This window comes from Panthera tigris, chromosome A3 (assembly GCF_018350195.1).
Source record: "Panthera tigris isolate Pti1 chromosome A3, P.tigris_Pti1_mat1.1, whole genome shotgun sequence".
Lineage (NCBI taxonomy): Eukaryota > Metazoa > Chordata > Mammalia > Carnivora > Felidae > Panthera > Panthera tigris.
The window spans coordinates 100,962,003-100,988,053 of NC_056662.1; the positions used below are offsets into that span (position 1 = coordinate 100,962,003).

Sequence of the window (26,051 nt, forward strand, 5' to 3'; positions counted from 1 at the left end):
TTCAAGAAGCAAACACTAACATTTTGTGAGGAGACAACGAATAACTCAACACAATTTTCTGGGAGTGCTTTGCTGACTTATGCCACAAGAGGGCATAACCTTGTCCTGATCTGTTAGAAACCTGGGATCTGAGTTGTAAACTGACAATGGCTATGGGACAGATTTTCTCTCAAAAATTAACAAATGCTCACATTTCCAAATCAGAGCGATTTTCTCAACACACACCAAAGTTACCTTCAAATGAGGCCAGCAGCAGTGTGCTTTGTCAATTAAATTAAAGCCTGGGCACATTTCATTCAAGTGCAGAGAAATTAATTCGTCCCAATAAATCAATGTACACAGCAAGATAAATGCATCGGTTTTGTATTTATATGAAAACATAGCCCCAAAAGGCAATGTAATTCAGTGTACCAAGACTGAAGGTCATACCACCTCAGCTCCAATCTCAAATCTCTCCCGAGATCTGTCAAGTCATTGAACCTTTCCTGAATTTCAGTGTCCTCATCCATAAAGTGGCAGTAACAATGTTTCTTCTACAATTAATACACAGATCACTTAACTTTTGACAGTATAATGACTTGTCACTGAGATAGAAAATGACCTAATAATCCTGACATCTATTAAAAAATAAACTTAAGGAACATGGATCTTAGACCCCAGACTCTTCTTATTTTGGGAACTCAAAATTCTGTTGAGATGGACATCTGTTCCTATTGGTGGCTGGACACCCAGCAAGCACTCAAACACTTAAGGAAACGAAATCCCAGGGGCGCCTGGGTGGCTGTCAGCACAGTCCGCTTTGGATCCTCTGTCTCCCTCTCCCTACCCCTCCCCTGCCTGCTCTCTCTCTCCCTCAAAAATAAATAAACATTAAAAACATTTTTAAAAAAAAGGAAACAAAATCCCATCAGGAAAAAGAAGGTCAGATTGCCAGCAGATGCAAAGCCCTACTCACAGTCCAGTGAACATAGAAATACATTCTTAACTGATTTTAAGAAAACAGGAAAGGAAGCTGAATTATACTGCATCACATTAGATAATATCTGAAAGTCTGGTTCACTTTCAAAAGATAAAGATGAGATCTCAAATTATTTTTACTACAGAGGCAAGTTAAAATTTAAATATTAGGTAGGTTAAAAAAAAAAATCAAGCATGTGATTTAGGACCAACATAAGTAATCCAACCATCTTGGTTTTTAATCCCATATTTAAATGTAAAAATTACATAAGGAACTCATTATTTGAAAAGGGAAACAAAAAGGCATTTGACCAAATGAATTATACTTCAACGCTTTAAGAAAATAGACAAAAACGTTATTTTAAAATTGGGTTGTCAAACACACTATGAAACTACTGACTAGAGAGAACTACAGGGTCAAAGAGGCCCAAGTTGAAATGAAGTGCATTAACTTTGTCTTAAGAGCTTTTCACTGATCTGTATGATCAGTGAGGTTGCTACATTCATTGTATGGGCCTTCCTCTGGTTATCATCTCCAGAAGCATATGGTGGGAGTCTCGATTCAGGATTTGTTAAAAACCATGAGACCATTTTCATTTATTTATTTATTTATTTTTAAATGTTTATTTTTGAGAGAGGGGGCACGTGTTTTGCGCACAGGGGAGGGCCAGAGAGAGAGGGGGACAGAGGATTGGAAGCAGGTTCTGCGCTGACAGCAGAGAGCCCGATGTGGGGCTCGAACCCACAAACCGTGAGATCATGCCTGAGCCGGAGTCAGATGCTTAACCGACCAAGCCACCCAGGTGGCCCCCATGAGGCCATTTTTAATTTAGGGCCTACATTTCTCTTAAAAGAGTTGTATGTTTTTCGGGCAAGAAAATAGTTCAGGAAATTTCCATAAAGAAAAAAATCTGATAAATTTGGGTTTTGCTGAACTAATGATCAACAGCCACATCATCTGAATACATACTTCTCATTGCCACTGCGAGGTCCAACAGCTCTAACAGTTTTCTGGGAGCGCTGCAGAAGCAGGATGTCTTCTTGTTCCATTTCATCATTATCCCACTGGCGACAACCCAAAGCTGAACAGATATACCTCACCTGAAAAGACAGATAGAAATTTTGTAAAGAATACATAAGTTACAGGAGATCGGAGATATTAAAAGAATCTATATAATTTATAAAAAAATTGTGGGGATCTGTAATACCCAAGAATTAAGAAACATCGGTTAGACTACCAATTCCAAAAATGAGTTACTTAGAACTACAAAAGAAACAGTAAATATTTCTGGAATTATTAAGGGAAAATCCTTATTTTAAGGATTTAGATAATTTTAGTTTTATTTGGGGGATTTTCAAGGATGATACATGAGAAGACACAAACAGTTGTGATCTCTTAGCAAGAATTTCATTAAAAAAAGTCCAGGTGTATTAAAAAAATTGGCCTCCGAGTTCCCATATGATGGAAGAATTTGGTTTTTAAAGACGTAAATCTCTTTTAGTAGCTATACTATTTAAAAGTACCTCCTTCAAACCTTCATTAGAAAAACAAAGAAGGACTCTTGTATGATCTGAGCTAAAATCTTCACAGAAAGAAGCATATGTGCTAGAATACCCGAATTTTGCAGCAGCACATCAAATAGAGAACCAGATGATAGGGGTCAATTCCACTGTCTTAGAGATGAGAATACTGAAGGAGATAGAGGGTCACAAGGCCTCCTAGGTACAAAGCAGATGTGGGTAGTGGAGAAGGCAGAAAAGCATCTGCAAGAGCAAGAGGGGGCTATGGGCCTAACACTTAAATAAGGAATCGTTAATGTGTGAAAAAGTCAAGGGGCAAAAGATCATTTTTCTATTCTTCCTTGTTCTAGTCTTAAGTCTATATACAAAATATTCACATATCAAGGTTAAGAGTTAAAAAAAAGATTTTTACCTTTCTTTAAAAAATAAATTTTTTTAATGTTTATTTATTTTTGAAGGAAAGAGAGACAGAGCATAAGCCCGTAAGGGGCAGAGAGAGAGGGAGACACAGAATCCAAAACAGGCTCCAGGCTCTGAGCTATCAGCACAAAGCCCAACGTGGGGCTCGAACTCACTAACTGTGAGATCATGACCTCAGCCGGAAGTCAGACGCTTAACTGAATGAGCCTCCCAGGCATCCCAAGACTTTTACCTTTCTAAAAAGGATGTATTTAATTAGTTACTCCTAATAAGAGATTTATACTGTAAGACCAATCTTAGAAGCAGATGATGGTTATATCCTGAAACCTAACATTAGAGAGAGTCTAGGTCTTAATGGTATAACTTTATCTGCACACAGACCTAAGTCAAATTGAACCTTGGAAATTTCTCAACTTTTAAAGTTTCAAGTTTTCTCATCTGTAAAATAAACACAACTTTCCTCTTGGATTACAGGATCAAACTAGATAAATAAGTAGCAATTATTCTTATTGGGATTATTATTAATATTTGGAGAGTTCTTCATCTGTCCAAATGGAAACAAGAATGTGTGACCTCTAGGAACATCATGAAGATTTCAATATAATGTATGAAAAACACAACTGACACACACTAGACCTTATTGATTCGTTCTCTTCCTCCTGCTTTTCCTGGCTCTGCTGTTTATTCTGTTGTCTCGGATACATTTAGTTTTCTTAATAATATTTTGCCCTTTCTACTTTGTAATTCATTTATTCAAACAAATAATATCCTCAGGGAAAAATAATAAACCTCAGCCAGTAATAGTATAGCTTATTAAGTTATTTCCTCTCGCCCTATTTATTCTGATTCCTCCCCAAATAATCCAACATTTTCACTCACCTTTCCACTATATGCACTGAGTCCGTACGTAGTGAGAGACTTTCCTCCAACCAAAACAACATCGTCTCCAAATTTATAAGAAGATTCAAGAAGTGATTCAACTGTAAAAGGAACAGTTTCCATGCTCTCACGGTCCCGGTCCCACTGAAAGAGGTCTCCATCCAGGGAAGGAATGATCATCTTATTCCCAAATACCTAAAACAGAAGGCAAAATTTTAAAAAATATTTTTTATTTTAATGTTTATTTATTTTTGAGAGAGAGAGAGTGCAAGCGAGGGAGGGACAAAGAGAGGGAGACACAGAATCCGAAGCAGGCTCCAGGCTCTGAGCTGTCAGCACGGAGCCCAATATGGGGCTCGAATGCATGAACTGCGAGATCATGACCTGAGCCGATGTCTGCCACTTAACCGACTGAGCCACCCAGGCGCCCCCAAAACAGAAGGTAAATTTTAAAAGGGATCATAACTTTACAAGTAGTGACAAAGAGCTGGAGTCTTGAGCCTGATGTTCTCTAGCCTCCTTCTGAGCAGCATGTGGAGAGGCACAATTTATCAACCAAGAGCAACGTAAAAAGAGCTGCCAATCTCTCCTGGGGTCTACGCGTGATACTCTAGCACGGTTTTCTCAAACTTTGTTTGTGATGGGTGTCCCATAATGATACATGAGCTACCAAAAGAGAGTTTTGTGATCAAGTGAATTCAAGGAGAGGTTACAGCAATCCATATGCTAATATACAATACGCTTTTCTAGCAAACAGATAGTATATGCAGTATTTTCCAGACCTGTTTCATCCAGGGCAATTACTATCATAGGCTCAGATCCACGAAACACAGGTCAATTCAAGCAGTATCCCATCTTTTATTTATGTTCTCAAATCTGCTATGAGCCGGAACCCTGGTAACAAAGCTTACTGATTTTATGCTCTTGGTTGTCCTTCCTTCTTTTAACAATGTGTATTGAGAGCCTACTATGAGCTAGGCATGAGTATGTTGCTTGGGGAGAGACCGCTGAGCAAAACAAATTAAAAAACAAAAAAAAATCACTGCCCTGTGGAGTTCAAACTCTGGTGTCAGGAGACAAACGACATAATGAATAGTCACAGTATATGAGGTGATAAATAACACAGGAAAAAATAGAACAAGATAAAGGGAGACTAGAAATGTGTGCGGGAGGGGAGGGGGACTGTCAACAGGGAGCACAGGGTAGACCCTACTGAGAAAGTAACATGTGAGCAAAATCTAAACTTGGGCCAGTTAACCATGCTGACATCTGGGGAATAGCCTTTGCAAAGGCCATAAGGTGGAAGCACGCCCTCCACTTTGGAGGAAGCACAAGGAAGATGGACAGGCTATAGCGGGAAGGGCCGAGGCATGGAGAGCAGGCCGAAGGCAAGAGATGTGATGGCACCAATTAGGTTGATAGCACCAGAGGTACGGCAGGGTGTCAGATCTGGAAGGCCAAGCCCAGAGGAGCTCATGGGGGATTCCCTGTATAGTATAAGCAAAAGAAAAGAGTTCAGGGTAACTCTTAAAGGTTTTGGCTATGAACACCTTGTTTCTTGAGAATGGGTATTAGTGCATGGCTTTGTGACCTGACCTTTTGGTATTTAAAATATATACAATTTGACTTAACTTCAGCTAAGGACAACACTGCTTTCCTGATCATCCAGGCCCAAAACTTGAGAAAAAGAGAATATAAAAGAAGTATGGGTTTAATCAACAACAACAACAAAAAATTGCAAATAAAATGTTGACCTTAACTTTTTTCTAACAAAATTTCTCTTTGTATTTCTTTGTTCCTCAATCCTATCGTTAAAGAGATACTTACTTGAAAATGCCCGTACTGTCACTAAAAGTGCTCACACATCCTCCCTCCCTCTAGCTCGGCCCCACATCCTGGGATTCTAAAGGGCTGGTAGAAAACCACTATTCTAATCTACTTCTCTCTTTCATTTCCTAGTTCAAATCCTTGTACCTCCTGCCTGAACTATTATAACAGCCTCTTTACAGTTCTTAACTGGCAATTTCCTCAATCCAAACTCTACCTATCTTCTAGATTAATCTCTGAGTCAGAGTTAAGCTTGTTATGACATTATTCAAAAATCTTCAACAGTTCTCTATTATCTTATAAAGACCCCAAATCCTAAATCTGATATTCAAAGTTCTCTAAACATGACCTCAAACAACCTTTCCTTCTTCCTTGTCTTCTACTATTCCCTACATGGGCAGAAATTGGGCATCACCACTTAAGTATATTTGTTACTGTTACTGTTTCAGTTATGTCATTGTCAATGTCGTTTCTTCTTCCTGGAACACCTTCCTGTACCAAAAATGCCCACTGAAATCCTATCTGGCGTTCAAGTTAGCTTCACTTATGTTTTTGCTTTGAAAACCAAGAAAATTTTAGCAGTGTAAGATCGCTGACAAAAAACTGCCCATTCCTTAGTACTGTACCTTGCTTTCTGCTGTAACTATGAGCTGAGACAGCACTACATTCTCAAGAACTGTTTATTGTACCTCTAAGAAATACTTACCCCATATGCTAATGCTTCTACATTTATGTTTACAATGTGTATACAGTGGCTGTGAAAGCAATACACCCAAACCCAGTGCCTGGGTTGTGTTATCCAATTCTACTTCCCACCAAAGGAATCAAGGCTCCTCAGAGAAATGTCTGATTCCAAGGGCTGGGGCAGGGTAGGCACAAGACGAGACTTTAGAATCTTATTATTCCAGAGAGTAAGGATGTGTTCAAAACAGATAGAAGTATACCATTCACCAAATCTGGTCACTGAGCAATTTAAGGACCAAAATAATTGAGTACTGAATTATAATGTACTGAAGAAGAAAACAAAAAGAATTCGTGAGTCCATACTGATAGCAAATAAATAAATCATACATGGGGGAGAAGGGAGGGCTGTTACTGTAATAAAATGCTAAGTGTCTACTGGCAAATATGAAGGGAGGGGTGAAGTTAGAAAAATTAGCATTTCGCAACCATCACAGTAAAGACTGCATCAAGCAAAATTCAGCAATGGTGTTAAGTCTAAGAAGGTGGAAATTTTGATGAGGAGTAGGAGATTTGCACGGTCTTAAAGTGTCTCCCCATGGACTGCTTATTAGTTACAAGAAACTAAACATAGAAACAAAAGCAAAAAAACTCCAATAATTATAGAGTGGAGAATTTAGATAATACCTTGACCAGATGATCAAAATTAACATCATCAATAAGTGACAGATGTGATTCCCTAGGAGAGGACACATCACCTACTCAGTATTCTAAGCCAAGAATGTACAATCTAAATAACCAGGAAGCACTGGATAAGCACAAAATGAAGAAATGTCTATTTTTTTTAAATAAAAGGGCAGAGACTGTATTCTTCAAAAATATCAATGTCAGAAAAGACAAAGTCTGTAGAAAAATCTAGATTAAGAAAGCCTAATGGGACAAATAAATGAACTACCTGACCCTAGACCAGAGGCTACCCTAGAGGTAAAGGACACTATAAAAGGCATCACAGGTATCTTTTGGAGATATTGTGGGTTTGATTCGACACCACCTCAATAAAACAAGTCAAATGAACTTTTGGTCTTTCAGTGCCAATAAAAGCTATGTTCACATTGTACTGTAGTTTACTAGGTATGCAATAGCATTATGTCTAAAAAATAACATAATACCTTAATTAAAAAATACTTTATTGCTAAAAAATGCTAACCATCATATAAGCTTTCAGCTAGTCACAGTCACTGATCACAGAACACCATAACAAATACATGGCAACGTTTGAAATACTGCAAGAATTACCAGTGGTGACACAGAGACACGAAGTGAGCAAATGCTGTTGGAAAAACGGTGCCGACAGACTTGCTCAATGCGGGGTTGCCGCAAACCTGCGACGTGTAAAAACAGTATCTGTAAAACACAGTAAATGAGGTATGCCTGTACCAGGTCAACTGATAAAATTGAAAAATACAGACATTAGATTAAAGTATCGACATAACTTTACGAAGTTGATAACTATGCTGTGATTATGTAAGAGAATATCTCTATCAGGAATACAAGTGAAGCGTTTAGAACAAAAGGCCATCATGGATAGCTGATTTATCTCTACACGTTTTAGGGGGAAAAAAGTGTGTAGGAGGGGTAGGGGGAGGAAAAAAGAGAGAAAGAGAGACAACTCAAATGATAAAGCAAACAAGATTTGGGGTAAGTAAATCTGGGTATATAAAGGTTGGCCCTTTCTTTTTATTGTTATCATTTTTATTCGTGCAACTTTTTGTAGTTGGAAATTATTTCTAAAGAAGAGGTCAAAAAGAAAAGAAAGGTAATAAAAGTCTTGCAGGAGCTCTATAATTAAACTCAGAAGGCGATCCCATTAGCAAAGGTTCATCTTGATTCTGGGTATTTAAAGATCTTCAACTCTTACTCTTTATTGACAAACATTTGATTTTAAATAAATTCTTGAATGGCACCAGTATGTATACCACCTCATATGACCTCAGAGTTTTCACATTACTATTTTATCCTTTTTTTTTTTTTTAAGTGTGTTTATTTTGAGAGAGAGCAAAGACACGGGTGTGCGTGTGACTAGGGGAGGGGCAGAGAAAGAGGGAGAGAGAATCCCAAGCAGGCTCCTCACTCACTGCCAGCACAGACCCTGACATGGGGCTCGAACCCAAAACCGTGAGATCATGACCCGACCCAAAATCAAGAGTCAGACGCTTAACCGACCAAGCCACCCAGGCACCCCTATTCTTTGCTTTCTTATTTTACTTTTTAAAAATTAAAACTTTCCTTTTTATCTTTTGTAGAATGTCCAACTTGAAGTTGTCATTAAGAGAGATTTAGGTCATTAGTATACATACCCTATAAAAACAATATGTAGGCAATATGATCTCCCATTCTCCGATTTTGAATTACCTATCAGTTAGAAAATCAAGTATTTACTGTTGTCACCCTTTCGTATTATGTTAGGTATTCTCTATCCTATTTACTAGAATAGTAAATTCAAATTATGATAAAATTAAAAAATGGGTAGTTCGGTTGTCTGGTCAAGTCAACAGCAGCACTAGTTAAGGACAAACAGGGAAAGCAGGTGTGCATCACTACAAGAAAGAGGAAGAGGGGCTAGAAGGTCTGTAGTAAACAGATAACACTTATTTTGACTTGTTTCCTCTTTCATTAACAACCTCTTTTCTCCTAAAACACTAGCAGATCCTTAAGAAACACAATGGCTCCTCAGTGCAAAAAAATCAAAAACTAAAAAACCGCTAACAAAAAACTGTCCAACTAATACAGATTAAAATTCGTTTCTGTTTTAAAGATGATCTATATATATGCCTCCAAATGTAAAAGAAAACAAACATCGTGCTATTAAAAATATGGTTTAGGGGCACTGGGTGGTTCAGTGGGTTGTGTCTGACTTCGGCTCAGGTCATGATCTCACAGCTTATAAGTTTGAACCCTGCATCCAGCTCTGTGCTGACAGCTCAGAGCCTGGAGCCTGCTTCGGATTCTGTGTCTCCCTCTCTCTCTCTCTGCCCCTCCCCTGATTGTGTGCACTCTCGCTCTCTCAAAAATAAATAAACATAAAAAAATCTTAAAAAAATATGGTTTAGTGCTCGCTTTGGCAGCACATATACTAAAAAAATTATACACATATATACATATATATATGGTTTAAACAACCAAGAAGATTTGAGGTGATTGACCATATTGAGAAGAACTGCCTTATTTTAAAAGTTAGACGTTCAACAGCGTTAACTCAGTGAGAAAAGTGCAAAACCCAAAACAACAACAAAAAGCATTCTATGATTCAGGACATCATGTCGTATTTCTAGATCGTGATTTTAAAAGCTCACTTTGAAAAAGCTGCTCTTCACTAATTGGCTGCTGATGAGTCATACCCATGGCCACTAACCTTTGCACTGATCTTTGTAGAGTCTTTCAGGCTGCATATGTGAAAGCAGATGGTGCTTTTCCTTGAGAGCCACAAGAAATGATGTATGCATGCGGTTCAGGTAGTGAGATGACATCACCCCTCACAAGAGCATTACCTCACCCTCCCAGCATAGGAATGAGTCACTCGATAGTCAGCTGCAAATCTCTTGGTAGAAAAAAATGTAGGTTACGGTGATGCATTTTTACATCCCACTGATTCGTCTCTGCAAGCAGCTATTTGTTCTGATTCGCTGCTCTGCTTCTCACACCAATTGCGTGACTTGCTTCCTCCATCAGTCACTTTTTAAAAATATAAATTCTTGTTGTTTTATGGTTTCCAACCCCCCCCATTTGTTTTTTCCTGTGCATAATTTTAAAATGAAAGGTTGTCACACTGGTGGGCAAACTCAGTACCAAAGAGCCAATCAAGATCTTTATCCATGCAATCGCAAAGCAGTATAGTGAAATAATTCAATTTCTATTTCTGAACAAAACCTAAATGGCATAATGAATACCAGTGGCACATGTAATCAGGGAGTGCTATTTGAAATCAGAATGTGAAAATAAGAATTCCATTTCCAAGTGACAGGAGGAACTTCAACTGAGAAAAATGTAGGAAGTGCTACTACTCCAACGAATATAACCAGAAATAAAAACAAAAATTCTTCTAATTATATAAAATATATTTTTTAATTTGGTTCTTCCTTCTTTTTCTAGGTACCACGCACCCACCACCGCCATGGACACATCTATTTTCTGGGGTACATTCAACTTTAACTTATTCTGAACATTTTGAAACATGTAAAATAGAAAGAGACTAATAACCCCCCATGTATCTATCACCCAGTTTCAACAATTACCAAATTTTGCCAATTGTTTCGTCTGTTCCCCACCCACCCACTACATATACTTGTTTACTAGAATGTTTTAAAGTAAATCCCAGACATCATGCCATTTCATCTACAAATATTTCAGTATTTATTGCTGAGAAGTAACTACCCTGCCGATATCACATTTAACAGAATTGAGAGTAATCCCTTAAAATCGTCTAATATTTAAATCTCCTTGACTGTCTCAAAGATGTACTATACAATTGGTCTGCTCCAACAAGGAATTCAAACTCCACATATTACATTTGATTCTTTTTTTTTCCCCACAAGAACCCTTTAACTCCCTTTTTCACGCACTGATTTACTTGAGACACCAGACTATTATTCATCCTATAGAATGTCCCACAGCCTAGAGTTTGCATGTCATTTAATTTGTTCTTTTGTCCCATTTTCTGAAAAGTGTGTGATTAGACCTGGCGCTTTGATCTGATGCAGGTTGGATTTTTTCGATAAGAGTACTTCATAGGTGGTGCTGCATACTTCCTATTATATTGAAGGCCAGCAAACTCCAGTTTATAAACCAAATCTGACCCACTGCCTGTTTTTATCAGTAAAGCCTGATGGGAACACAGTCACACCTATTCATTTATGTACTGCTTTCTTACTACAACTACATAGACCATCTGGTCCACAAAGCCCAAGATATTTACTCTCTAGCCCTTTACAAAAAAATTTGCCAACCCCTGTGTTATGTCCTATTTGTTACTATTATTCATCAGTAGATTTGGAGGAGTCAGCCTGACCCCTCCATTTTAAAGTGTTCAATCAACTTTTCACCATTTTAATATCGACTGATGACCTATTATTTCAATAAAGGGAATAAAAGAATGATTTCTAATTTTACATTCTTTCTGAATTTATTAGCAAGAACTTTCCCTCGTGTAGTTTTGGAAATGGGATTTACATGCACTATTACTTTCTCAAGTAGAGAACATTAAACACTTTCAAATCCAAAAAGTTGCATCCAGTGTGTTCCCTAACTCTGAAAGAGGGAAAAAGAACATGCTGGCCCTGAGAGCTACAAAAGCCAAGTCCCAAGTACAAGTTTAAGAAGCAATAAAGTGAAAAGGGAGGAGAGGGTAAGCAAAAGGGGTGATAAGAAGCATGTGGTAAGACTCAGGCTTATCAACAGTAGAGATAAGGAAGAATGAACACAGCCTGTAAGGGAAAAGGAAAAGGAAAAAACGATTCTAGAATATTCACTAAAAGGGCACACATCTCTCTCCCACCTCAAGAACTCCAAGCATGTCCAGAATAATACAACAGCTGATGCTTCTAATGATGACCTCAAGGACTAAAAAGATAAAATTCATGAAGACTGGGAAGATGTAAAATACATGAAAAACACTCCTTTGGAAGCGTTAACTTGTTGACTTTTTTTGTTATATGGAAACCCCTTTTTCCCTGAACAATTCCTTTCCTGGCCATGCTAGCTGTTTTGCTAACCTAGGTAGGGAGACAACAGCAGGCATCCAACATATGAAATGGAGCCGGGTCCTCGGGGTGATGAATGCACCTCCTCCAGCCTCATTCCTGGGTCCCTGCCTTCGCCTACTGCTTGCTACGTGACCTTGGACAAAAATTAACACTGCACCATTTTACAAAACTTCTCACGTTAACTTACTGCACTTGATCTGCAAATTCAGTCTCCCCAGCTGTTTTAAAAGGTGTGCCTTTTGGTTCCCAGACCACCGATGTTTCCACTGCTTTGGGGATCTACAGGCCTCCTGCTTTTCCCCACTCCTGTCCCTGTTCCCCCCAGTTCCTCTACAGTCAAAACAGAAAGGGATTTGGACACTCTCTAGAATTCAATTAAGACCAAAGGAGGATGTCATGGTCAACGAGGAACAGGTACAAAGAGGAAGAGCAGGAGCGCGTTGACACGTGGTGAGTTCCCAGAGACTGAGAGGGCTCTCCAGGTAGAGATGTTAAGGAGGCATTTGCCTGAGTCGGTCTTCAGCTCAGAGGAGAGGTCTGAGCTGAAGAGAAAACTTAGAACTGCTGCTGTCATGGGAACAGAGGCACAACCCCCTTAAAAGAGAGTAGGGTGAGAAGATGACCCACACCCAAACTTCTAGAATTCTAACATTTAAAAATCCCAGCAGAGTGATGAGTCAGGGGAGACTGAGAGAAAAAGGTGCCTCAAGTCTACTGGCTTTAGTAGGATTTTAGGGACTCTCCTGTTTTCTTCCAGGTTCTGTTAGTTGGTGTGAATACTTTACGAATGTTTATATATATAAATACTTCCCCAGTTTGAGATGACTGGATTGAAATACAAATGCCTCACTGAGACAACCTTTTGATTCATCAGAGTCTCACTGAAAGTCTCAAAGCAAAAAAGAATGTCAAGAAATGCTTTCCGGGGGCGCCTGGGTGGCTCAGTCGGTTAAGCAGTCGACTTCGGCTCAGGGCATGATCTCGCGGTCCGTGAGTTCGAGCCCCGTGTCGGGCTCTGTGCTGACAGCTCAGAGCCTGGAGCCTGTTTCAGATTCTGTGTCTCCCTCTCGCTGACCCTCCCCCGTTCATGCTCTGTCTCTCTCTGTCTCAAAAATAAATAAACGTTAAAAAAAAAAAAACTATAAAAAAAAAAAAAGAAATGCTTTCCGTTTTGACTATGGAGGAATCTCTCCCACTTAAAATCCATCAAGGGCTTCTGATGGCTCAGGATAAAATCCAAAATGCTCAACACAGCTTACTAGACCCAGTATGACCTGGCCCTGGCCCCGCTCAGCAGACTCATCTGCGACTGCCCCCAACCCTTGTCTTTGCTGCCTTTCCTCTCCTTCTCTCAGCTCCTTGAGCACACTGTGATAATTCCCACGGCAAGGCCACCACACGGGCTACTGCCTCTCCCAGAGCAGTTTCTCCCCACCCCTCTGCCCATCTCTTGCCTGGACAGCTCCTTGTCCTCTTAGATCTCAGCTGTAAACTGAGATCCCTTCCGGGGAGACTTTTCCGGCCTCCTATCCAGGTAGGTCGGGCACCTTTGCGAAGGCTCTTTAGGTTCCACCCTTCCATGTGGCAGTTACCACAACTCAATTACATTACTTATGCTGTGATTATTTCATATCTGTCTCCCCAGCTGGCTCCACAAAGTGCCACATGAGTTCCACGAGGGCAAGGGTCTCATCTATCCTGGGCACTGCTGTACCCCAGTGCACACCCTGTCAGGCTCCCATGGCACTAACGATGAGTTCTGTTTTGGATGTATTAAGTTCAGGTACCTTTGACTTTTCCACTAGGGATGTCTAAGAGGCAGTTAAGCGCTCACAATATGCTGAGCGGCATGCAAAGTCTGCTACGTACATGATGTCTTTCAGCAATTATTCTGGATAAAGCACATTAAGAATTATGATTATTAGTACACAAAACACAAATACATTGGTAAGTACTGAAATATTTCAAAAAGCATGAAGCATCGGAAAGAGGGCAAGGAGAAGTCCAAAGATCTAGGGTTGAGTCTCAGCTTTACTTACTACATCAGACACATCTCTGACCCATTGTGAGCCCTAATTTTCTAATCTGAAAAACAGAGGCTAGTAAGAGTATTTATTTTACAAGGCTATGTAAGGCTGAAATATGAATGGGTTTGGCATCACTTTGCAAACTACGAAGTACTAATCAAACAAGACTTGTTATGTAAACGTAATGTTATTTTGAACCTCTAATGTAATTCATGTGTGTATGCGTATATACGTATACTTATTAAAAGTGTTTAAAACAAAAATATAAACTCTTAATCTGAATACTTGTAAATTCATCCTGAACCTTCTTTTATTCTCTATAAATAAACTTCAGAAATAACTAAGGTTCATGAACACCAGATTTCAAAAGTTTCAAAAAAGCCTTTAGAATTTAAATAGCGGCTCCAAAAGTAAATTCACGGAGAAAGTAGAGAGCTTAATTATGCCATGTCAATTATTTCTTTCCCAATCCTGGATTTACAACCCCTATTTAAAAACAAAGCCTTGGGGGGCGCCTGGGTGGCTCAGTCAGTTGAGCGTCAGACTTTTGACTTCAGCTCAGTTCCTGATCCCGAGGGTCTTGGGATAGAGCCTCCCGTCAGGCTCCATGCTAAGCACGGAGCCTGCTTAAGATTCCTTCTCTCTCTGGGCGTCTGGGTGGCTCAGTCAGTTAAGCATCCAACTCTTGATTTCAGCTCAGGTCATGATCTCACAGTTCACAGGTCCGAGCTCCATGTTGGGCTCTGCGTTGACAGCACAGAGTCTGCTTGGGATTCTCCCTCTCCCCCTCTCTGCTTCTCTGCATTCTTTCTCTCTCTCTCTCTCTCTCAAAAGTAAATAAACATTAAAAAAATAAGATTCTCTCTACCTCTACCCCTCTTCCCTGCTCTCTCTCTCAAATAAAAAAACAAAACCAAAAAACCAAAACCTCAAAACTAACTAAAGATGAATTCAATATAAGAATTAAATATATCAAACTCTTACCAGTCTTAAATTTACCAGAAATCTCTATCAACCCTAAAATTCTCTTTTATCACATAGACATTCTGAAGGACTGTAAAGTACTTTATTGATCACAAAGATGAACAATATTAAAGTTAACAGGCATATTTTTGTATATTTTAATTCTTCAAAAATGATATACTATATATGGAACATAAAATGATAACTTTTAATAAACCAAAATGAGCAACCTACCAAATGACTAGGTACCAGAATTAAGTATTTGTGACTTTAAGAGAAAAAAAATGTTGAAGCATTGTGCTAAGGAAACCCTTTTTTTTTCCCCCTGAAAATACTGAAATTGCTGTGATGGGGAGAATGAAGGAATCTTTTTTGCTGAAAGTGTTCCTGGGCATCGTACCTCACAGACTAAGGAAGGGGGCATGGTTAACAACTAATTAGATGATCTAACACGAGGGATTATGAGAACTTTCAGCAGATCTGGGTATTAGTCAGAGAAGGCATCCCACGTGACATGCTTAAGAGGAAATGTTTTGTTTTTTGCTTAAAAAAAAAAAAAAAAAAAAAGGAAATGGAGAAAAAAACAAATCCCGAAGCAATGTGTTATTAGTTATCATCAACAATTGTGAATTAATGCCCAAGAGCATTGAGATACTACATAGATAATTATTTAATTCATTCATTCTTTCTTTCCTCAACCTATAGTGAACCTATAGAACAAAATACCTCAAGGAAAACTATCAGACTCACTTTGTAAGTGTACTTTTTGCATTCATGATGAAAAACACAGATTTCAGTAACTATCTCTGCCTTCATTTAGATCATTATACATTCATGAAGTAGATAATGTGCATGCAAAGTCAATTTCCTAAAAAATAGGGTCAAATCAATTTCTCACTCGGCGACATGCATGCTAGAGTAAACTAGTTTACTTCACAGCAATGCTTTCAGCCGTGCGAAGGGATTAATAAAACAAAATTGAATCAAAGCATGGTTTTATTTCTATAATTAAAAGAAAAGCAATTAACCTAAGCAATTATTTACATATTGGCTTGCTACATGACTGAACAGTGACTTTTCCAAATAAACCGCAATCTTCAATGACACAGTCAGGCTCAAAATATGCTAGTTTGTGTACAAATGAAAAACTGCAAAATGACCAGACATCTTTCATTGTAAATTAGAGAACCTTTAAAAGAGATCACCGATCCTCTTTTAATAAAGCACCACTCAAAGGGTCTACTGATGAATTCTTTGTGAACAAATCAAGTTAACTATTAAAAGTATGCCTTTTCTAAAGGATCCCCCTACCTACCAAGGCCTTTCTCAATGAATGCATTCTGATGAGGGGTGGGGAGGAGGCTGGAAAGCTCCAGTATCATAGCTGTCTGTTTCTGCACCTGTCTGAAACAGAAAGGCGGTGTCCCTTGGGGAGAAACATGCCAAAAATAAGATAAAACCCCAAACTCTAAGTATAGACTTATAATAGGGTTGTTTGTCCTTTGTAAGAGGGGGAAGAAAAAAGGCATTTTAACAGAAAACTGAAACAAAAAAACAAATATGGTATCTCTAAATAAAGAAAAGGTAAAGGTATTATCTAAGGAGAAACGAGTTACATGTATACAATTATGCATCCTAAATAAAGATAAGGAAGGTCTTTGTAATTAGGAATATGTTCCAAGAGGTAGACAAATAGATAGTTCAAGGATATTATATCTACTTAGATCTGGTGAAGTGTGATCCAAGTGTCACCCAGATACCCCAAAGCAAAACTATGCTAATACGCTACAAAACAAAATTTAAGACAACCAATGAGGAACCACAGGGAAATCTCTTTAGTGCTTTTTCAAGGTTTAATCTGCATAGAAATAACCAGAGGAAAGCAAATCAGACTTTACTTCAGGTGGTCCTTCGAAAAATTAAAAACAAAATTCTTAGCTATTATCATAAGCATTAGGCTTAGAACCTAGGGCACAACTGTTAAAGCTGATGGAGTGAACTTAGGTTTACCATTTATTCTCTCTCTCTCTCTCTCTCTCTCTCTCTCTCTCACACACACACACACACACACACACACACACACACACACACACCAGTTTTAGCTTGGTTTATTATCAGTATTCTTTTGAGAAAGTTTGTAAATTACCTAGTCAAGAGGAAATAATGGTAAATCAGATCAGGCATCTCAACCACCCTGCAGCACACAGGTGATCCTAAATATTATATAATATTGTTTTTAATGGAGCTGTCAATCTCTCCTATCCTGTATGTCAATTTTTTCATTGACATAATAAAAACACCACTAAAAGAATGTAATATACTATTTTATATGCCCTTTACGTTAGAAAAGTTTAAGGACAATATCATCAGAGCAGGCCAGGAGGCAATGAGATATGCACCTAATGGCAATTTCTAATGAATTTGTGCTTTATTTTTTAAAGCCTTAAATGTGGTTAAAAAAAAAAAAAGGGGGAAGTTGAAAACTTCCTCTCGATAATTTGGGAGTTTCATGTATTTGATGCTACCTAATTCCTGAAGTTACAACAATCTTTAGGATTTAGTGTAGTCCCATAATTTTACAGAGAAGGAAATTAAAACTCTGCTGAACTGAAGAATTTAGCCAGGCCACATAGGCAGTGAACAGAAGAATCCAAAGGAGAACTCAGGTCCCTGAATCCCAGCCCCTCCTCCACAATCCCACACAGCATGAGAAGTTCCTGTGTGGCTTTATTTTATTATTCCAGCAAAAGTGCATGTGATTCATCACTGACTGCTCTATCATTAATAACTTTAATATTATTTAAACAGTCAGGGCACCTGGCTCACTCAGTCGGTAGAGTGTGCAACTTTTGATCTTGGGGTCATGAGTTTGAGCTTCACATTGGGAGTAGAGATTACTTAACACATAAAAGTTAACAAAAATTATTATACAGTCTATCAAATTCTCTTCATTAGATTCATAAGTAGCTTTACCAATTGCTGTACAGGTGATACATCTTCCCTGGCCTTCTGGGTTTCATCTGTTTCTTCTTCATACCACTCTTTTTTTTTTTTTTAATTTTTTTTACATTTATTTATTTTTGAGAGACAGAGAGAGACAGAGCGTGGACAGGGGAGGGGCAGAGAGAGAGGGAGACACAGAATCCGAAGCAGGCTCCAGGCTCTGAGCTGTCAGCACAGAGCCCATGCGGGGCTCGAACCCATGGACCGTGAGATCATGACCCGAGCTGAAGTCAGACGCTCAACCAACTTCATACCACTCCTCGCCCCTCCTTCATACCACTCTTGATGAAAGCTTAGAGAGACTGCCATTCTAATACAGGAGTCCCCATATGGAGTCATGGATCTATCTATTGTCACCTGGGTGGCTTTGGCTCTATCTCCAGGCCAGTTCCTTCCGCCTGCTGTATCTACCCCTCCTCCCTACACTACCCTTCCCTACCAAACGCTGAGCTTCAGAAAGAGAAAATTAACTATTGCTCACAAAAAGTTAGGGACCTTCGTAAAATATTTTATCAGATGCATTTAAAAAGGTATAGTAACTCTATGTGTCATATTTAGGGCATTTCAAATAGCAGTTTTTGAGCCTCTTTTTGCGGTATTTTGTCCAACTTGTGAACACGACTTGTAGCTGTTGAGCAACGCACACCCTACTGAGTACCAGAGGACTCAAGCTCACGCTACATTCCTGTTTGCCTTCCGAATATTCTTATACTATTTCTATCATACACTAGCTCAGCAATTCTCAGACTGTGGGCTGTGGATGCTTTTACAAGTGCAGAGAGTCAAAGAGTTCTGCTGCGAAGGTGTTACTTGCTTTCTCACTGGGGTGATATCCGCACTGATGGTATAAAAGCAATGGTGACTAACACTGGCAGCGCCTTAGCACGCCATCGAGCACCCAACTACTGGTCACTGCGTTTCTCACCAGCACACACTTGCGGCAGAGAGAGAGAGAGAGAGAGAGAGAGAGAGAGAAAAGTTTCACTCAGGAATGTTCCGGTGAAGCGATAAAAAGTTGATTTCATTCATTTGGGACCTGAGTACACGTTTTCACTCTTCTGGCGTGACTGTCGAGGACACACTAGCACTTTAGCCACACGCTGAATGAAACACGTCTTGAGGAAAAAGCGCTTGTGTGACGGACTTTGGGTGCTGTTTGTTCACAGGGCGCCATTTCTACTCGAAAAATTGAGGGGATGTGATGGTTATGAGAGCTGGGTACCTGTCAGACGTTTTCTCAAAAATACACAAAGTGAACCTCTCACTGCAAAGAGAACAACCGACCATATTTGTGAGGGAAAAAAAAAAAAAAAAAACAGTTTTCAAATGAAAATTCGAATTTTGGAAAACCTGTATCTACCAATGTAAGCTCAATACTTTCCCAGTACTTAACTATTTTTCTGATGAGATCAGTGGTGACAGTAACACATTTAAAAAAATTTTTTTTTAATTTACATCCAAGGATAATAACGAATTTGATCTTTAAATATTCTATAAAGAAATGTGTCAACATCTGGAAGATCTGTATAACTCACTGAATCGATATTTGCCAGATGATGTTAGAACATCATGCATGAGTAAAAGGCAAGACAAATGGATGTTAATGTAAAAGAGTACAAAATGTTCATTGATATGGTTTCAGATTCTACAGTGCAACTAACCTTTAAGAAACTTCCATGTGTTTTGGTAGAGTAGCAAAAAAGAATGACCCAATCACCTGAAGAGGCTTCTAAAATACATCTCCCTTTTCTAGCCACGTATATGTATGTGCCCGGATTTTCTTCTTCATATAGTTCAGCCAAAACAACAATGCAACACATTGAGCGCAGAAGCAGATATGAAAATCCAGTTATCTTCTACCAAACCGGAAAGTAAAGAAACTTATAAAAATACAAAACAAAGCCATGCTTCTTACTAAAATATTTTTAAACTGGAAAATATTCTTTATAAAAATGTTATTTATGCTCTCATCCAATGGGTTCATTTTTTAAAATGATTTAATAACAACTCTTTTTAAAATTTCTTTGAGCAGCCTGAGTTTGTAAAGGGGAGGTGCACACAGGATGGAGAAATGGCTCCAAAGCCCGAAGAATGGAGTACGGTCAGGCAAGGCTCGGTTTAATCCCAGCTTTATCGTCTAGTTGGTCTGCAATTTCAAGCAAATAACTTCTCTGAGCTTCAGTTTCCTCTTCTACAAAATGACCCTAACACATCCGCCACAGGAGGATCTTTGTGAGGATCGCACTGTGTGTAAAGTACCTAACGTGTATATTACAATGCCGGTAACGGTGTTGTTGTCATTAGCGTTATCTACATAGAGAATATATAGTCTCAAGAAATGGTCTCAAGAACCTGGGGCAGCCGTAAAGTCTAGAAAACCTATTATGTTATCCCAGATGGGCAGTATCTTTCGATTTTCTGTTTTTTTCCCACAAAATAGAAAATGAAAATCTAGGTCTGAAAAGAGGCCTCAGGCTTCTTCCCCTGCATGGAAGGTGGCCAGTGAGCTTTTGATTTACTGTTTCAGGGTGACACAGTGAAGCTTTGGGAATATGCTTGAGATTCAACATTTCAAAGTATTTTATCCAAAGGGTCTAGGGTTTGGGGTACGTGGGGAGGAAAGCACTTAAAACAAGAGAGCCCTGATAAACCACAGGAAATGAGAAAGTTGAACTGTACCTAAGAAAACAGCTAACATAACTTAAACCCACTCAATAACACTCAGGGCATCATAACTATTTGCATTCTACTTTGTCATACCATGCAATTTATCTTTCGTTCGTGAGTATATTTTAGTTTGCAAACACACACATGCTTTGTACCACCACAACACACTGTAATATTACCTCAGATGTAAACAGCTTACAATCTTCTGATTTTGCTGATCATCTTTTTATGTCTAGTTTAAAAATAAAGCAAAACATGCATACCCAAGCATAATCCCAGCAGAACACAAATCAATGAATGTTTCGCTTGAGTAGTAATTCATCTGAATGTTATACCTGATTCACATTATTGTAATTTATAATAAAATTGCTATTTATATTAATAATTCACAATACAACAGAAGTTCAGTATTCTCAGATTTTTTTCAGCACACTGTACCGTCTGATAAATGGTAAGCACTATGAAAACCCAGTGAGGGCTCGGCACACACAAATGTGGAGGCGGGGCAATTTCCCAAAGCACCTGCCTGGGTGCTCCAGGAAGGAATCCAGGCTGGGTTTATTAGAGTGTAGCTGGGTCACTGGTAGCAGTTTTTTCATCAGAAAATTCCATCAACACTAATCAGGTCATTCTTAAGCCCCTCATGTTAGGTTTTGTCCTTTCCAAATTTGATACCAACTGGAAAGCTTTTTGAAAGGGAACAGTTGGTGATGAAAGAGAAAAAAGAACACCCACAGGGAGTGTCCCAGAGGAGCAGCCTGGTAAGATAGGAGGCTTGAGAGTATTCTGGAAAACAGAGGTGACTGCTTTCGTGTTGGCAGTCACAACTCAAGAGAGGGGCTTATTTTAAATGACTTAAACAAGACAAGAAAGCTCTAGAAAAGGACAGAGACTTAATCTATCAGAGTCAAGACAAAAGGTGAGAAAAAGAAATTTCCCTCATTTAACCCGCACCGCACCCAACCTCATCAAAGTAAGCAGTGTCCTCACTTATTGACGAGGACACTGAAGCTCTGCGGAGCTGTGTCGCCTGCTCAAGTCTTGGAGTCATGTGCCATAGGAGTTTCAGAAGCATGGTTTCTTTTTTGTTTTTGCAAGTAATCAAATTTGTCTAAAATTACATTCAAAGAAAATGTCATGCTTACCATTAGGGTATACACTTGAGGGAAAATGTAGGGAATAATTTATGGGATTTTGCCACATGTATTTCTAACTATTAAGATGCAGTTAAGATACTTATATTTGTTATTATTCCTAGGCACCTTGTGACAATAATAAGGCGGAAGAAACGGTGATCATGTTATAGCTCAGATAAAGAGCTATATTGATACAGCAGACAGTATTCTCAGTTACTCATTTATATGACTAACTCCTTTAATGTTCAAAACAATCCTAAGAAGCAGAAGACATTACCCACTCATTTTACAGGAGGGGAACTGAGGAACAGCAAAGTTAGGTAATTGCCCCGAGGGGACACAGCTCGCAAAAGGCAGGTAGACCTCACACCCGGGCCATCAGGCCCTGAGCCCCAGCTCTCTAAGCAAATGCAGACTACAAGTGTCAGCAATCATTATTAACTGTTTCCAATCAATATGTAACAGAAGATCCTTACCTCTGGTTTGCTGAGGCTGGATGAAACCAAGGAGCCGGATCCCACGTCCAAATCCCACTGTTTTTTACCACGATTCTCAGGATCCAAGGCAGCAATTCGCCCATCTAAAGTGCTGATAATCACTAATGATCTATAAATGTAAAAAAATAATAAGACAAAGTTTAAAAGATATGTACGATATCGGGCACTGACAGCATACGCTGGAAAGAACACCAGGCCGTCTCAAGGCCTGGGGGAGGAGGGTCCACCTCCTCACAAACACAGTCTTGCTACTACTATCTGTCTAAAGCCCACCAGGCACCCTGCAGTAGGTCCTCTATCGGTTTCTATCCCTTGTGAAGAGCTCCAGACTCCCAGGTCACCCCTCGTCCCCACACTGTAATCCCCACATGGAACTCAACATTCCCGGTTCTGCCGTCTTTTTCCCTTCCCTGAGCCCTGAAAGCCTTAACCCTGAAACACAGTTCTCCCTGAATGTTCACTTGCCTTCTTGCTGGAGTAGAAAGCCAGCTCTTCCTGAGGACATTGTTTCCGGAGCAAAGAGAATTCTTTTTTCCAAAACCCTTGACCCTTAGGCCCCGTGACAGGGCAGGCGCACTCCTTGCGCCTCATTGCCATTTCCACACTATTTCTCTCCTCTCGAAAACTCCTCAGGATCAGACTGTCCCACCCATTACCCCTCCTAGTAATTGTCCACTGACCCTTGGGCCACTAGCCTCACTCTTTGAGGATTTTAGCTCCTGGTTTAACTGTCACTGTTAACACGTTCTTTGGGTTTTCATTATCTGTTTACCTTGCCTCAACCACTGCCAAGGTGAGACCCTAGCCCTTGGCATTACCAATCACCGCATCTCCCCTGCCCCACTGAAATTTCAAGCATTCCATCCTCTGCCACCAACCCCTCTTTCCCGCTTATTTCCTCTACTTCCCCGATTCCCACAAATCTCTGACCCCACCAGGGATCCTGTCACTTTGACCTTGAGCTTCACTACCATTATGCCCTCACGTCTTTCTTACCCAGTGTAAATTCCATAGGCCTTCATTTTAAGCACTTCGTAGCTTCCTAGCTCCCCCCACCTCTACTCCCTGTCCCCTCTCACTTGTCACACTTGACTGGCAGAACTTCAACCCTGGTTAAATCCAACGTTTTGCATTTTCTCACTCGCTTCCGCGCAGTTGAATGTGGCCAAAGAAAAACATAACCATGCTGACTGGGCTCACTTTAATCACGACCACCAACGTGGAAGGGGCTATTAATGATGCTCTGCCATCACAGCACACTACTCTGGTCTGTATACTCACCCACTGTCCTAGGTTGACAATGTCATTTCTCCTTTCTCCTCAACTTCTAACACTAGCTCTTCTAAGCTCAGGCATCTCGGGGACAGATATAATCAAAAGAAATCCCACCATCACACCTCTCAGTTTATCAGCAAGGGACCCAAGAATTCTACCTACCCGGCTATCACTGCAGGTGAACTGTTCATTCATGGTTCCACTCACTACCGACGTTTCTGTTTAGAAAACAGATCTCTATTTGCCAGTCCTCACATCTCCTGTCTTGCTCTTACATCAATCATTCCCCCTCTACCAGAGCATCGTTGTCAGCATTCAAACCTGGTATTATTTCCCCCAACTTAAAAATGAAACCAGTTAAACAAAATGAACCCTTTCTCCTCTCTAGCTTCCATCCACTCCTTGCCTGCCTCTGGAACAAAACTCCTTGAAAGAGTTCTTCTATATTCTCTCTCCAAATCCTCTCCCCTTTTTCTGTCTTAAATTATTCCTAATCAACATTTTGCCTCTGCCGCTCCACTTCAAAGATTCTTGTTGGGGTCATTAAAAACCTTCATACTGAAAAACCCCATGGTCAGGTCTCCGTTCACTTGACCCTCTAGCAGCACCCGACCAGTGCCTTCTCCTTGCCCTTCGTGAAACGCACTCTTCATGCGGCTTCTAAGATCTGATTTTTTTTCTTAGTTGTACGCTACTCTTCCTCGGTTTCGTGTTCTGGTTCTTTCTCATCTCTTCTAGCTCTTAAAGTGTTCTCTACCCCCATGTACTTCATCTGATGGTCTCATCCAGCCTCATAGCTTAAAATACCAACTATATGCCGGCAATTCCCAAATTTGTATCTGTCCCTGAACTCTGGACTTACATGTCTAACTGCCTGCCAGATTCAGGTGGTCTTACAGGCTTCTCAAAGTTCGCACATCCAAAATCGGTACCCCCGGAATGACTACCCCAATTCCTCAAACTCATCCTGATTTTCCCTCAGGGCCTTTGCAGCTACTGTGCCTTCCATCTGGAACATACACTCCCAGATCCAGAACTGGTCTTCAATAAATATTTGTCGAATGAAAGACTGTGTTGTACACTTGTTTTAGGAATTTGTTAGGTATGTTTGTCTGCTTCAAAGGCCATGCAAATTCCACCTACAGATAGTTATGTTCCACTTTAGGACTATAAATACAAACTTCTTCTTTTCTATTTCACTTGAAGTACAAAGCATACAAAATCAAAGTGAAGCTAGAAGTTGACCATGACAAAAGAGCTCAATAAACTCGTTGGAAACCTTTCAAAGCACTTAATTGTTTATCAAATGAATAAATGTATCAAGTGGATAAATAAAATTGTTAATTTATTTCCCAAACTATACACCAATTCTCATTTTGAATTTTCCAAATGGTAACTCATAATCTAATTTATGAAAATAAAGATTTTTGCTGCATTACGAACGCTACTGACTTTAGATAACTAACCAAAAGAAAGAGAACAACTTAACTCCCCTCCCCACACATTACCCTGCTTTTGAAAGAGATCTGTTGGGAACTGGGGGAGAGATGGATACTACGAGGAAGAATATTATTTTATAATGAAGGGTATAAAAAAACCCATACCTTAGATGTGCCAATTTACAAATAAAAGCAAGAGAATCTATAATTAAGCCAGCATTCCAAGGTTCACAGCCAAGTTACCTCGTTCCTAGTGCCATTGTAGAAATGTCTAATTCTGTTCAGTAATCATTAAACACAAATAAATAGCGGAATGAAAGCCACTCTAATTTAAACAAAACTTAGTATAAGCAAACAGTGTTAACCCATGAAAAATTAAGGAGACCACTGGAACACTTCAGACACTAAAGTTCAGAACCAACATTGTTTATCACCCCTGACATTCTACTTTAACAACAGCAACAAAAACCTTTATTTTTTGAGTATGTAGGTATTTGGGCTAGAGGTATATAGAGAAGAATGGTAAAATTCTAGGTCTGATCTTCAAAACAAAGAAAAACCCAACAATAAGATATGCATATGTGTATCTTAGGTGGATATAAAAATACACTTTAAGAAGTCACTTGGAGTTTAACATCTAACTGTTCTTTCACTGAAAACCTATCATATGAGGTGCATTTTAACTGAGTCAAAGATTCTGTTTTTAAAATTTTTTTTAATTTTTTTGTTTATTTATTTTTGAGAGAAAGAGAGAGAAAGAGAGAGAGAGAGAGAGAGAGAGAGAGAGAGATGGAGATGCAGCAGGGGAGGGGGAGAGAGAGAGGGAGACACAGAATCCGAAACAGGTTCCAGGCTCTGAGCTGTCAGCACAGAGCTGGACGTGGGGCTCGAACTTGGGAATGGCGAGATCATGGCCTGCACTAAGTCAGACGCTAAACTGACTAAGCCACCCAGGCGCCCTGATTCTGTTTTTTTTTTTAAAACAAGATATTTTCAGATT

At 39.5% G+C, this 26,051-nt stretch overlaps 1 protein-coding gene across 2 annotated transcripts in view; it reads right to left on the minus strand.

Moving 5' to 3' along the window:
* The window catches only part of EIF2AK3 (eukaryotic translation initiation factor 2 alpha kinase 3), a 67,778-nt gene that overhangs the window by 32,505 nt on the left and 9,222 nt on the right, over positions 1-26,051 (minus strand). For both annotated transcript variants that reach the window (XM_042981951.1, XM_015537609.2), the window contains exons 2-4: positions 22,317-22,446; positions 3,778-3,972; positions 1,928-2,058 (exon numbers count right to left, since the gene is read on the minus strand). In XM_042981951.1, the coding sequence (XP_042837885.1) occupies positions 1,928-2,058; positions 3,778-3,972; positions 22,317-22,446 (456 nt within the window). The remainder of the gene's footprint in view (positions 1-1,927; positions 2,059-3,777; positions 3,973-22,316; positions 22,447-26,051) is intronic.